General features: G+C 40.0%; 1 protein-coding gene across 23 annotated transcripts in view; it reads right to left on the reverse strand.

Annotated features, from left to right (window-relative positions):
• ANK2 (ankyrin 2) overlaps positions 1-14,574 on the reverse strand; it is a 673,807-nt gene that overhangs the window by 14,650 nt on the left and 644,583 nt on the right. For all 23 annotated transcript variants that reach the window (XM_086704357.1, XM_086704361.1, XM_086704354.1 and 20 more), the window contains 4 exons: positions 8,050-14,298; positions 6,420-6,494; positions 3,349-3,480; positions 2,250-2,393 (listed from right to left, as the gene is read on the reverse strand). In XM_086704357.1, coding sequence (XP_086560483.1) covers positions 2,250-2,393; positions 3,349-3,480; positions 6,420-6,494; positions 8,050-14,298 — 6,600 coding nt within the window. The remainder of the gene's footprint in view (positions 1-2,249; positions 2,394-3,348; positions 3,481-6,419; positions 6,495-8,049; positions 14,299-14,574) is intronic.

The following is a 14,574-nucleotide window of genomic DNA, read 5'->3' on the forward strand; positions in this document are numbered from 1 at the left end:
GGAAACAGAAAGTAGCAGAGCTCCAAAGCCCCAAAATGCATAGGGTGCCCAGGGAACATCAAGGAGGCCAGGTGTCTGGGATTTATATAAAAAAAGGAGAGAAACAGGAGATAGGACAAACTTTCACTGGATAGTAACACACACCATCATTTAAATCTATGAAAAGAAGCTACAGAAAGGAATTGTGTAAAAATAGCCAGAAAAATAAGCAAAAGAAAAAAAAAAAACATGAAGGGAGGGTGTCATGGAAAGTGAATGAAGAAAATGTTTTTAAAAAATATTAATTTTTTGTCAAGTATTACTAAGGAGTAAATAAGATGAAGACTGAAAAATTATTCGCTGTATTTGGCAATGAGGAAATCATTAGTGAATTTTATAAGATTGCTTTCTGTTGAGTGGTGATGACTCAAAAAATGACTGTCACAAATTCTAGAGACAGTTCTAGAGAACAGGAAGACAGGAAGTAGATATAGGGAGTATAGGCTATTCTTCTGAAGAGATTTTCTATAAAATGAATGGAGAAACAGAACAATCATACAAGAAGGCATATAGGGTGAAGGAGTTGTTTTGTTTTGTTTTTAAAGAATGGGCTCTACTTAAATGTCCATCAACTGATAAATGGATAAAGAAATTGTGGTTTATATACACAAAGGAAGACTATGTGGCAACGAGAAAGAATGAAATATGGCTTTGTAGCAACATGGATGGAACTGGAGAATGTTATGCTAAGTGAAATAAGTCATACAGAGAAAAACAGATACCATATGTTTTCACTCTTATGTGAAACTTATGAGAAACTTAACAGAAGACCATGGGGAAGGGGAAGGAAAAAAAATAAGGTTAGAGAGGGAAGGAGCCCAAACTGAGAACAAACTGAGGGTCGATGAGTGGGAGGGAGGGGAGGGTGGGTGATGGGCATTGAAGAGGGCACCTGTTGGGATGAGCACTGGGTGTTGTATGGAAACCAATTTGACAATAAATTTCATATTAAAAAAATAAAGAATGGGCTCTATTAAAGCATGTTTTAATGCTCTTGAGCATGATCTAGTTGTAGGAAGCCACAGTGGATAACTGAAGGAGTGAGGTCCTTAATTGGATAAAAAGAGATGAGATCCAGTACAAAAGAAGAGATAATGGTTTTAGCAAAGCAAAGACATTTCATACAGAAGGGAAGGTAGAGTACAGACATTGAGATGCACTTAGATTGGTAGAGTTTGTGGTGAAAGAATATGGACATTCGCTTAGGACTATTCTTATTTTTTCTAAGAAATACGAAGCTTGGTCATTAGCTTTAAAAAAGGAGAAGAGAAATGTTGGAGGCTTGAAAGAAGAAGAGAAGGTATAAACTAGAGGTGTGAGAGAGAAAGAGAGAGAGAGAAAGAGAGAGAGAGAAAGAGAGAGAGAGGGAAAGAGAGACAGAGAGGGAGGGAGAGAAGATAATGAGCATGCAAATAAAGGAGAATGGATCAAAGAAACTTTAGTACTGAAAAGGTGGTAGGGCCAATGGCTGGAGGTCCCAGTGGGTTTGAAGAATCACCAGTATCGAAGCAAAAGAAGAAGTAAGTGTAATGCTTCAAATCAGGACCCAGAAGTAATATAGTCAGTGGTAATGATATAGTCTTGGTTGTGAGCACAGGAATGGGTAGCTAGAGTAAAAGACACAAGTATAAGTACCACCAAGGATCCGAGGAAAGGGCATTGGATAGGTCATCCGTGTTGTTATGAACTGAGTATCTGTATCCCCTTAAAATCATCTGATGAAACCCTAATCCCAATGTGATAATATTTAGAGGTGATGCCTTTAGGAGGTACTTCGATCATGAGGGTAGAGCCTTCATGACTGGGACTTGTGCCCTTATAAGAAGACACCAGAGAACTAGCTAGTTCTCTTTCCCCCAGGTGAGGACACAGCAAGAAGGCAACCATCTGCAACCCAAAGGAGGGTCCTCACCAGAACCTGTCTGTGCTGTCATCCTGATCTCTGACTTCCACTCTCTAGAACTGTGAGAAATAAATTTCTCTTATTTAAGCCACCCAGTTTATGGCATTGTGTTATAGCAGTCCAAAATGGTTGGAACAAAGGTGAAATAACAAAGAATGAGCAGTATGAAGGTACCTATAAAATGAGAAAAAATATGTGATCACCGGAGTCCACAGACCACCCTTTAAAAAAAGAAGGAAGATTTGTTCCAGTCACCTGAATTAGTCATACATACACCACACACCCACACCCACACAGATTGTTTGACCTTCACTATGATCCAGTGTAATTGTCTGTTCAATTTCTGCATAGCTATGACTGATGCGCTCCTGGAGAGGCTCTGTGCTGGCCTCCATGAGATGAACAATATCCATTCGGTTGATCTTGGTGAGACATTCAATGAGACTTGTATCTGGGATATTAGAGAAAAAAACAGAAAAACATTTATAATATCTGAGGGGTAATCTTTTGAAAATCTCTTTCATTTAGTTGCCTTACTAAAATTTTTATATCTGTACAGGAAACAAAGCCCAACTAAAGGTCTTTGTAAAAAAAAAAAAAAAAAAAAAAAGCAAATAGAAAGGAGGTATGCATAAAATAGTGGGGGAAAGCATAGGCAAAAGCCCTAAAAGTAGAGTTGCCAGATAATATATAGGATATCCTGTCAAATTTGAATTTCAGATTAAAAAAAAATTTAATATAAGTATATCCCAAATACTGCAGGGGGTATACTTATACTAAATAAATTATCTGTAGACTCTTTGAAATTTAACTGGAAGCCCTTTATTTTTATTTGCAAAATCTGGCAATCCTACCTAGAAGAATGGTAAGAGAAGGAAAGATAAAGGTAGACTGGATGTTTATAAGGGAGGTCTGTAGGTAGATCTTCAGAGAGGCGTTAGAGGAAGTAGCAAATTTAGCTGAAGAATGAGAGGAAGTAATGGTCTTTATCACTTCTCATTTTATTTGATGTGGTCAGAATATTATACATAAATCATTATAAAGAATATCTACCTGACATCTTTCTGTCATGTAAGTTATTTAGGAGTAAAGGTAATATACTACCAATAAAACGATGACAAATAAAGTAACTGCGTCCAGTCTCAATATTTAGAAAATTTTAGGACTTTCATAATGTTCCTGTTAGCAGCCAGTGTTTCCGCTGACATTGTTCATGGGAATATAAGAATTTTTATGCAACATGCATATTTTAGAAATATCATAGCTTGTTCTCATTTGCTTACAGTAGCACTTCAGATTGATGGCATTTGTTATTATTTTACTGAATTTGCAAGAGAGGGCTTGTTGAATGAGACATATACCCCAACCTTTAGCCTAATGCTTTTTACATACAGTTTCCCACCTACCGGTAGCATGTTTCCCATCCCTTTCCAGCCAGTACTTCAATAGTGCATGACTCTGGTCTTGGAGGGAGTTAGGATTCTCAATTCGAATTTGATGAATTTGCTCCTCAGTGAAATCCAGTTCTCTTGCTAATTCTAGACAAGAAAATATTACTCTAAATACAGTAACTTCAACATTTGAGTCTCTAACACCTTGCCTTGTGATTTTGTAAGTGATGTATTCTTTGTATTGCTGTAATAGGGTTCATTTTCTCCCCTATGTATTAGAAGTGACTCTCAATAGGTCTTTGTTCTTCTAGCACTAATTGTGGATTTTATTAAAACTGGATATAGAATCAATAACTTTCATTGTGGAATCACTAAGTTTGAGACAACTGTTGATACAAATATGTACAATTCAGGCTCAATTAATTCCAAAATGCAGAAGAGACCATTCATACAGGCCTATACTCTTAACCAAGATAATGAAAAATAAATTACTAAAAATAGGAGTTATAGACTGTTTCTCACTTTTAATCATCATTAGGCAATGTTTTAAGTACTATAAATCCTACTTCTGGATACTTGGGTAAATACTGGCTGTGGTTAGATTATGGTGGTTGGCTAAACTCCTTTGATTGGATGTCACATGAATAAAAGGTCTGGGAAGCATTAACTGACCTAGGGGAAAAGCCACAAATTTTTCCTTTAAAGTCTACCACTAACACTGTATTTGGACACTTATACATTGTGGTATGAGTGACTGAGTGTAAATGAGTGTCTTCTTTGGAGGGCAGCTTGCCGATATCTTACAAAACTAAAAATATAAATACCCTTTATCCAGATATTCAATTCTACTTCTAGTAATGTGCCCTGTAGAGATACTCATGAAAATACACCAATGCACTAGGATATTTGTCATTAACAGGAAACAACCTAAATATCCAGCAATAAAGGCCACTGGTAAAAGTATGATACTTCCATACAGTAAAAATTAAATAGCCGTTTCAAAGAATGAATAGATATGTTTACCCTGATGGAATATTTACAAGGAATATTACTGGGGAAAATTGTGCTTACTTTTAAATAACAGACATAGATGTGGGTATTGTATATTTTTTTGGAATACATGAGAAAGTGTAAGCAGTTACTTTTGAGGCATGGTGTTAGAAGACCAGATGTAGGTGTGAAAAACTTATTTACTTTTCATTTTATACCATCCTGTATAGTTGTGGGGCTTGAATTTTCAACGAGTATACAGATACTACGCTTTATACACAAACACACTTATTTAAAAAACAAACTAAGTAATTCTGAATGTTACCTATTTGTCAATCATGGATATTTTGATGTCCTTCCTTTCCCTAAATCGCTCAATTAAATAAATCTGATTATTATTAACAATAGCTTTAAAATGTTTAAAAGTGAGGACAGGACTATTCTTTCTGTTTTGTTATCAATTACCTTTGTTAAAGGTTTTACGGAATTCTATGCATCATACTGATTCCATAATTCACTTTCCTTTAAAAAATTATTTAACATACATTATAGCTTTTATGCTTAAATATCCTAATCTCTCAGAAAATTAGTTAAATATCTTACTCATATGTATTTCAACAGGCATCCAAAGCAAATTTTAGTACTGTTCACAATGAAGATATCTAATATAAGGTATCTAAAATAGGGAGCCCTGGGTTACATCTCCAACCAAATTTTATGACAATTACGTCTCACAATGATTTTGAAACACAGTCATCTCCCCAAAGTTTAGGTATCCATAGCTCCCAAAGGAGGATGGTGACATGTAGCATATTATCAAATCTCCTAATTTAAAGTTCTATTTTTCAATGAATTATTGGGACTTCATCATTTCTGCACAGCAAAGGAAACAATCAACAAAACTGAGAGGCAACCTACAGAATGGGAGAAGATATTTGCAAATGAAATATCTGATAAAGCATTAGTATCCAAAATCTATAAAGAACTTATCAAACTCAACACCCAAAAAAACAAATAATCCAGTTAAGAAATGGGCAGAGGACATGACTAGACATTTTTCCAAAGAAGACACACAGATGGCTAACAGACACATGAAAAGATGCTCAACGTCACTTATTATCAAAGAAATACAAATTTAAACTTCCCATCTGTCAGAATGGCTAAAATTAATAACACAGGAAACAACAGATGTTGAGGAGAATGTGGAGAAAGGAGAACCCTCTTACACTGTTGGTGAGAATGCAAACTGGTGCAGCCACTCTGGAAAATGATATGGAAGTTCCTCAAAAAGTTACAAATAGAAGTACCCTATGACCCAGCAATTGCACTATTAGGTATTTATCCAAAGGATACAAAAATGCTGATTCAAAGGAGCACATTCACCCTGATGTTTACAACAGCATTAGCAACAATAGGCAAATTATGCAACTAGTCGACATGTCCATCGACTGATGAATGGATAAAGTTGTGGTGTGTGTATACCATTTGCAATGGCGTGGATGGAGCTAGAGTGTACTATACTAAGCAAAACAAGTCTGTCAGAGAAAGACGAATACCATATGATTTCACTCATATGTAGAATTTAAGGAACAAAACAGATGAGCGTAGGAGAAGGGGAAGAAAAAAAGATAGGGAAGCAAACCATAAGAGATTCTTAACTCTAGAGAACTGAAGGTTGCTGGAGGGGAGGTGGCTGAGGGGATGGGCTAAATGGACGATGAGCATTAAGGAGGGCACTTGTGATGAACACTGGGTGTTGTATGTAAACGATTAATCACTAAGTTCTACTCTTGAAACCAATATTACACTATATGTTAACTAGAATTTAAATAAAAACTTGAAATAAACAAAAAAGAAAGTATTATTTTTCTAAATTCCAGAGATAATAAAAGGCCTGCCCTGGTTCACACAGTGAGTTAATGCAGAGCCTGGATTTTCTAGTTCATAGTTTATTATTCTTTTCACTATTCCACATGGTCTTCCTCAAGGAAAGAAACAAAACACACAATTTGTTCATTGTTAACAACACATGGCTGATGCCACTGTTATTTAAGTGAAGCAAATTTTGGTGAAAAAGTGTGTCACACTCATTTTACCTGTCCAGCTGAAGCCGAGGTGATCAGCAATATAAGCCAGCCTTTCCTCGATCCGTTCCTGCTCATCCTGTTGATCTACAGAAGGTCAAAAACAGAATGGCCAAAGGTTGTCTATGACAGGAGAGCAACCATAGTACTGATCATCCAAAAAAGGAAGTCACTTGTCCAAATATTTGATAACAGCACAAATTAGCTATCATATTTTAAATCATTTTAAGTTATGTGTTTGCCTGATTTCTGGAATGGAATGGGGAATAAATGTAATTATAAATCATGAAAACCAACTGCTTCCATATCTCTTTAATCAAGACTAGCCACTGGACATATTATAGAAGTCAATGATTTCTAGTAATTAATTTTAGCACTTTCTTTTTAAATTATATAAGAAGATACTGCCCACTGGAAGACAATCATCTTGTTCATCAAACAACAGAAAAATCATAAATGGGATGCAGAAGTGGAGTAACTAGTTAGGACCTCCACTATTGCCTGTGGTAGCATAGATCGCTTCCAGGTCATGTCTGAAAGAAATCACATCCAAGATTCATAAGAGACACAGATCATGGGTTAATCAGGCCATCCTGTGTTTTTTCAGTGTGGCCAGAAACAACATCTTCCTTGGTCCTGGTGACCTTGGAAGAAGGGAAGATAAAAGCACATGTATGTGTGTCTGTTGTTTCAACAGGTACCTATGTCTTTTGTGTGAAATTTTTGTCTGCTTACTACTAAGTAAGCTATATATACAGTACTTCCACAAATTGTAATTTTCCCATTCATTTTTTAACCTCAATTAATTAACGGGCAGCGTTTTAGGCATCATGACATTTTCTCATAACACAAACATAAGAATAATAGTCTTTATTGTAGAGATACTGGAAGACCAGAGGCTACTTCTCAAAGCCATCTATGGTTTCCTTTTTTATAATTCAAAGGGCCATCATCCTCTCTCACAGTCACTTAAATCATGCAAAGTTTGAGTTTTTGTTGTCTGCTTTACCTGATAAGAGTAGATTCTTCATTCACCTACTACTAAAACAAAAAGTACATTTTTACCTTATATTTGTTTGCTTAAAGTGTTTACCAATGGTATCTGAAATCCAACCTTTTGAATCAAAAACAGATCCACAACAACTGGAATTTCAGGGTAATGTGAAATCTTCTTGGGCAAATGGCTTCCTAATGATTATAGAATTATTAAGTACAGATTATTTTAAAGTATTTAAGGGTAAGAAGAAAAAGCAACGAATCCTTACCATATGAAACAAACCCCAATATATTCATGTGCAAAAGCCAAAGTGCTTAATTTGAGGCTAAGCCTGGGACTTCAGAGCAACAAAACTCAAAGCTTGCATGGCCTTACGTGCAGCGGCTCGAGAAAGGCAAGGTCACCATTGCCTGTTTATCATGTTTATGTTTTCCATAAGCATTCTCATTACTCAATCTTGAGATTGTTTTCATAGACAAAAGTACACAGAGAAAGCACAAAACACAAAGGGCTTACACAAACGCAGTAACCACTACAGAAAGCTTAAAGAAAATGAGACACAAATCACCAAATAAAAGATATACAAAAAACTATATAAAATTTATGACATGCGTAGCACAGGGAATCCCAGTGGCTGGCAAATACCTTCAGCATGGTCATGGCCATTTTCATCAGGGATGCGTTCAATCAGAGTCTCAATGGACTCATCCCAAATGGGCCTTGTGTCAAAGATGTCCTCAGGAATTGAATGCTCGTTCTCAACAGGTGGCAGATTTTCAATTACTGAAACTTCCAGGGCACTACTACTTTCATCATCTGAAACTAATTCTTGTTCCCTTTCTGACTGGGTAAGCCTATCTACTAACTTTGAAGCCTCGTCACTAATCTCCTCAAAGAATTCTATGGAGTTCCTGTAAAGGTCAAAGAAATGCTCCTTACTTTCTTTTGTGGGGCTCACAGCCCCCTTGCAGGAAGATGTGTTGCTTTTGCTCTTAACTGGCAATCGGGATGTAAATATCTTTGGTCTTGCGGCCCCCTCTTCTGATTCTAACTCAAGCTCCTCTGCCCTCTCTCTGCTTTCTGTTTCTGCCTCAGTGTAACTTTTAGTTTTTACTGGACATTTGGTCTTTGAGTCCAAAGGACTGGCATCAGATTCAGATTTGCTTCTACTATCTGGTGCTCTGCTTGTCATGTCCTGACCCTGAGGAGCCACTGTTTTCTGGAGAGATGAATCTAGATGCGAAAGCTGCTGCTCTACTCTTTGGACAGGTGCTTTCACGGGGATTTTAGACTTTGGTTTCGTTTCATCCTCTTTACTTTCCTCATCCAGGCTGGGTAAAAAATCTTCAGAAAGGGAATTCTCATACTCCACAGATGGAGGCTCTGTGGCTGACGTGGGTATAGTCCTTACAGGAATTTTGGATTTGCTTTCAGTAGAAGGCACATTCTCCATGGGTGCAGTAGGGATTTCAATTACTGATTTCTGTTCCTCTGGGGAAGAATCAGGAGAATCATCATCCCGATCTGAATATACAGACCTAGTAACTGTGGAAAAATCTAACTGAACTTGTATGACTGGTTCAGGGGAGTCAGGGCAAGATGTATGTTTCACACTGGACTTAGGAGGCATATCCCCCATATGCATGGTGGGGAGGTCCTCAGCTCCTACAGAAGGAGCCTCTTCTGTTGATATTTCAGTGGAGGCTGAATTCCCCATGTGGGAGTTAAGTTGAGCATCTGAAGCAGGTATTTCCTCTACTTCCTCACTCAGGTCATCTGGAAGTAAGTCTGCTTCATCACTCACTGTTTCTTTTGATTCCGAGAGAGCTAGTGACTCAGCTGATGTCTCCCGTTGTGGGGGCTCAGCCGCAGGACTCCCTTCTTTCATGTCTTCAGAGAGAGTCTCTTCCCTGGATTCTTGCCCAATTTGGAAAAAGTGAAAACTTTCATCTGCATAGGACCTTTTGGTCATATCAATGGCACCACTTCGGGTCATCTCAAACAATTTTCCTTCCTGAAAGAGAAATGGATTTTGCTCACTGGTTGGAGTCCCCTCTTCAGTTGGGGTCCTTGCAGGAGTGGTGTCAGGGGTGGTGCCCTGTGACTGTCTGTCTACCATCAAACCAAATATCTTCTGCTCTTCCTCTTTCACTCGAGCTTCAAAGGCTTCATCATCCTCACGGATTTCACTCCAGGAATCAGAATCCACATCGGTTTTTGTGATGATGACTTTGCTAATTTGTTCACCAACGACTGCTGCTGTATTTGGTATAGAAGGCTCTAAAGATGAGGGGCCTTTCTCTGATTGAGGTTCCCACAAGGTGCTTTCTTGTTTGGATTCTTTTTCCATATTTTGGTTCTCAAAATTAGATTCTTCACTTGAAATAGTTCCACTGGAGGAGCTTGTTACCACTACATCTTCGACAGAGGATTTGATGGGAACAGAATACACTTCAGAAGAGTGAAAACTTGTGTGTCCTGCATCTGTTTGGGTTTTGCTTTCTTCACTGGAGAAAAAAGATTGGGAAGGAACATTTTCATAAGGGCTTATTATTTGAGGATCGTAGATTTCATCAGTCTCAGCTGGGTCAGACACAGGAACATCCATGGACAATTTATCTGTTTGAGTAGTAATCGACGAGTCTTGAGTGGAATGGTCCTTTGGTGAGTTCTCAAATTCTTGGTCAGTTTTGGTGTCTTCCATTTTTGAAGAAGATGGAGAGGCGATGTCTTCATCTAATTCTTTTCCTTCAGATGCTGGACAATGAGGAAAAGAGGACAAAGATGAAGAGCTTTCACTGGGGCAATCTACTTGTAGAGATTCCACTCTAGAAACATTAAGCTCTTCTTCTTCTATGTTTTTGTCATCAGTGTCTTGGAGAGGTAATGGTTCTTTATGGATAACTAGCTGTTCATTGATTTCTCCCCCAGTGGGGCTGCGGAGACCTGAAGATACAGGAGTTACTGAGCCACTAGGACTCCCAGCCTCACACTCATGGCCATCACAGACTTCTGGTTGATCAGCACATCTGTTCAGATCATCATAAGATGTATCTGGGCCACTGGAAGAAATGGTATGACTGTCCTCAGGTATGTGGGGTTCATGATCTTTTTCTTCCTCTGATTTACCTGATTCTTCCTGAGTATCTTCATTCATCTTGAAAGTGTATTGTTTGGAAACAATAGGCTGAAACTGTACTTCTTCAGGACTAGAATTGGAGTCTATGCTGGATGGAAGTGGGGAAGGAGGCTGCACTCGAATAACTGGCTCTGGTATGAGGCCTGAGTCAGCACCTTGTTTCAGCTGTGCCAACTCAGGTTCACTTTCTGAGGAGGAAGAAGCCTTTCTGCTCTCTGATGTTACTACCACAGGGACATTGTTTTCATCCTCTACACTCTCCATACGTTTTGGTTCATCCACACCTGCTAAACAGTCAGCATCTGGGTCAGAGGATGAAGAAGATTCTTCTTGCTTGGGTTCTTTTCTGTAGTCCCTTTTCTGCTTTGCTTCTTGTTCAAGTTCATCAAACGTTTTGATTTTGGTTACCATTTTAAACATTTCCTCTTCAGGTGTAAATCTCTTTTTCTCCCCATTTTCCAAGTCATCCTCCTCTGCACATTCATGAATTACAGCTGGTTTGGGTGTGCTTGTATCTGTGGCTTTGGGCGTAACCTCATAGCTAATTTCTTCAGAGCTGGGGGTGTCAGGAGAAAGAGGGCTCTTCCCTGAGCTCTCTACCAGTGATGTCTGCTCAAGACTGTCATCTTCAGCACTGCCGTCTGGGTCTCGGAGCAGCCGGGACCGCATCGAGGCCACTTCCGTGAAGATTTCTGTTTTGGCTACGGCTGCAGGAAGAGGAAAGTGACTTGGGAGAACTCCAGCCTTCATCTTTGGTTCCACAGGACTGCTTTCAAGAGAGTCACGGCAAGGGGATTCTTTCAGAGGACTTGGCTCCAGAGAATCTGGAGTTTTGTGTGAGGAGTTATCCTCTAGCACAGGGCTGGCTTCCAGGGAGTCTCTGTGGCTCACTGCAAATGACTCATCAGCACCAGGGCTGAGGACCTCACTATCTCGGCTAGGGAGTGCAAGTTCTAACCCTTGGGGACTTCTAGCTACTCCCTGGGGCTTTGATTCAGCCCCTGTGCCTGTCTTTACAGAAGCATCAGGCAGTGGAGAGGACTTGGTCTCATCTGAGGGCTTGGTGGTTGTGGATTTCTGAGCTTCAGTATCAGTTTGTGTCTTGTGGGCTGAACCACCATATTTAAGTTGACCCTCATCAGAGGATGCTTCCTCAGGCAATTCTTTGGGTGTTTCTTTTGCTAACACACTACAGCTGCCAAGGGAATCATCTTCTTGTTTGGGGCATGTGTCTTTGGAAGGCTCTAGGGTGGTCTCCTTCAGCAAACACTCAGCTGAGGGCTCTGTGCCTTCAGTGACTAGAGCACCTTGCTCTTCAGAACCATCAGTAGTGTCTTTTATTGAGGGATGTTCTTTTTCAGAACGAATTTCTGTTGGTGCTTCTAACTTGGTAGGTTCGCTTATTTCCCCAATTTGCTCCTCATTTTTCTTTGGTGAGAAAGAAAGGCTTTCTGGGCTTGTCTCAGGGGTCTCTGCTAGGCCCTCATGCTTGTAGCTTTCTTCTGAACTAATCTGAGGGGTCCCTTCCATCAGGCTGCCACATGGAGAACCTGCCACCCCTTCAGGCTTTAGGCTCTCAGAACTGCCATCCAAAGCACCACTTTGTAAAGACAGAGCTGGAAGAAATTCATCTTTCATGTAATCTAGTGGAAATGTTGTGTTGAAAGGACTAGTGAGCACTTGGTCTAGGTGAAGCTGTACTTCTTCAGTCTCCTCACTCATTCGGAACTGTTGGTATTTGTCATTGTCTTCCAATTCTTGCTTAATGACATCAGAAAAGTCAGTGGAGGTCTTCCTGTCTGGGCTGATCTGGAGATCCAGGTCTCCCTGTTCATCTGCCAGCTTTTCTTTGGGGACTTCGCTCTCTTTATGGCTTTCTTCTTCTGGTGCTGACTGAACAGGTTCAGGTGTTTTGTGGCCAAGAACTTTCTCCTTCTCTACAGCTACCTCTTCTCTCTTAAGCCCTATGGAGGAAGCACGGACCGCTCTTTTGGATTCGGTAACTCCCGTTACCACAAATCTCTGACCTCGTTTGATTGTGTGACTCTCTGTTTTCTGTGTTTCTCTCTGGGTTGGCATCTGCCCCTTTTCTTTTTCTACCCGAACTTTGCCTTTTTCTTGTGGCTGCTTTTGTTTTGCGGATTTGTGCTCAAAGAGTCCAGTCTTATGTTTAGATGGGTCCTGACCTGACTGGAAAGCCTTCATCAACTCCCGAACAGACATGGTCTCCTCGATTCTTTCTGTTTTTGAGGTGGGGGATACAGGTGGTTGCTTTTCTGTTTTCCCAGAAGGCGACACAGGCAAGTGTTTCTCAGTTTTCCCAGAGGTTGATACAGGTGGATGCTTTTCCATTCTTCCAGCTGGTGATACAGGCAAGCGTTTTTCTGTTCTCCCGGGTGATACTGGGGCATGTTTCTCTGTTCTCCCAGAAGGCGATACAGGTGGGCGTTTGTCCATTTTACCTGAAGGTGAAACAGGTGGGTGTCTCTCTGTTTTTGTAGATGACACAGGGGAGTGTCTTTCAGTTTTTGTCGAGGGTGACACAGGTGAGTGTTTCTCAGTTTTACTTGATGACACAGGTGAGTGCCTTTCAGTTTTTGCAGAGGGAGACACAGGGGAGTGTTTCTCAGTTTTACTTGATGGTGATATTGCAGAATGCCTTTCAGTTTTTGTAGAGGCGGAAAGAGAAGAGTGTCTTTCTGTTTTAGAAGAGGGTGATGCTGGTCCATGCCTCTCTGACTTCGGAGAGGGTGATACAGCTGGATGTGTCCTGTGGGTTATCTTTTTTGGCACATCCTCTTTGCCTTTGACGCGGACAGGCAACTTGCTTCGACCTTTTTGTTCATCTTCCACTCGTTTCTGAAGGGCCTTTACTTTGTCCTTTATGGAACCAATGGGAGTCTCTTCTATCAAAGGTGAAGTGGCCTTTACGGTGGGAAGAGGCTCAGGGGCTAAACCGGTGTCTTCATCTAATGACTCTTCGGAACTACATTTTTTAAGTTCACTTTTTTCTGTACTACCTTGTACGCTTTCCTCTTTTTGTTTCTGTTTTTCTTTTAATTTCCTTCTCACTGGCTTCTTTATGCCCAGGCTTGGTTTGTGTTGTTTCTGTGCACTCTGTGTCTCACCTGGGGGTGCATCTTTCCCTTCATTTTCAGAGCTCCTGCCCACAGCCAGGGCCTCACATTTCTCCCCTGCTATCTCTTGAGCTGTCTGCTGTTTCTTTTCATGAGGAGACACATACGACTTTAGATCCTCAGTAAGGTAGTTCACTAGCCCAGTTGAGTCTTTCTCTACTTTTACGTCACCCTCTTTATCTATCCTAACTTCTACACATGGGTATTCGGTGATTTCTAAGGGTGCTTTTAGCCTAGCCTCCTCTATTTCCTCATCACTGACAATTACCCATTCCTCTTCCACTAATTCTTTCTCCGACTGAGACCTCGGCACACTGCCTTCATCTCTCGTGCAGGTTCCACTTCTCAGGATTTCATTCACTTTCTCTAAGTCCTCTTTAACTCTTTCAACAATTTCAAAAGGCTCTCCTGGCTCTTCCTCAGCAGCCTTCACCAGCTCCTTCACTTTGATAGAACCTGCCCTATCAGATACATCTGTGGTCAAGATGGCGGTCATTTTGATCAAATCTTGTTTCATCTCAGAAACTTCAGAGAGCAAGTCCGGACTGGCTAGGACAGGAACTTCATTAACCAGATGACTTTTCAGGACAGATGTTTCTGTAGATTCTGTCTCATCATCTTTGATGTGAATGAAAAACATTGAAAGTAAAATGGAAATCAAAAAATATATTGGCAAATGTAATCAGGACTGAAACAACACAGTGTCTTTTCCTGTTGTGGCGGGAGGGACAACAAAATGGGCTGGGAATGGTGGAGCCACAAGGTCTCAGGATACAAAAGCAAAGCAAGGCTAACGGAAAAAAAAAAACTGAAAAGGAAAAATGAGCAGGAAATAACTTGCTTAATTTTCTCACTTGTAGCACATTCACACATACAACAAAGCTGTAACAAATA

The sequence above is a fragment of the Puma concolor genome, chromosome B1, assembly GCF_028749965.1.
Source record: "Puma concolor isolate L17-30 chromosome B1, mPumCon1.1.hap2, whole genome shotgun sequence".
In the NCBI taxonomy this organism is placed as follows: domain Eukaryota; kingdom Metazoa; phylum Chordata; class Mammalia; order Carnivora; family Felidae; genus Puma; species Puma concolor.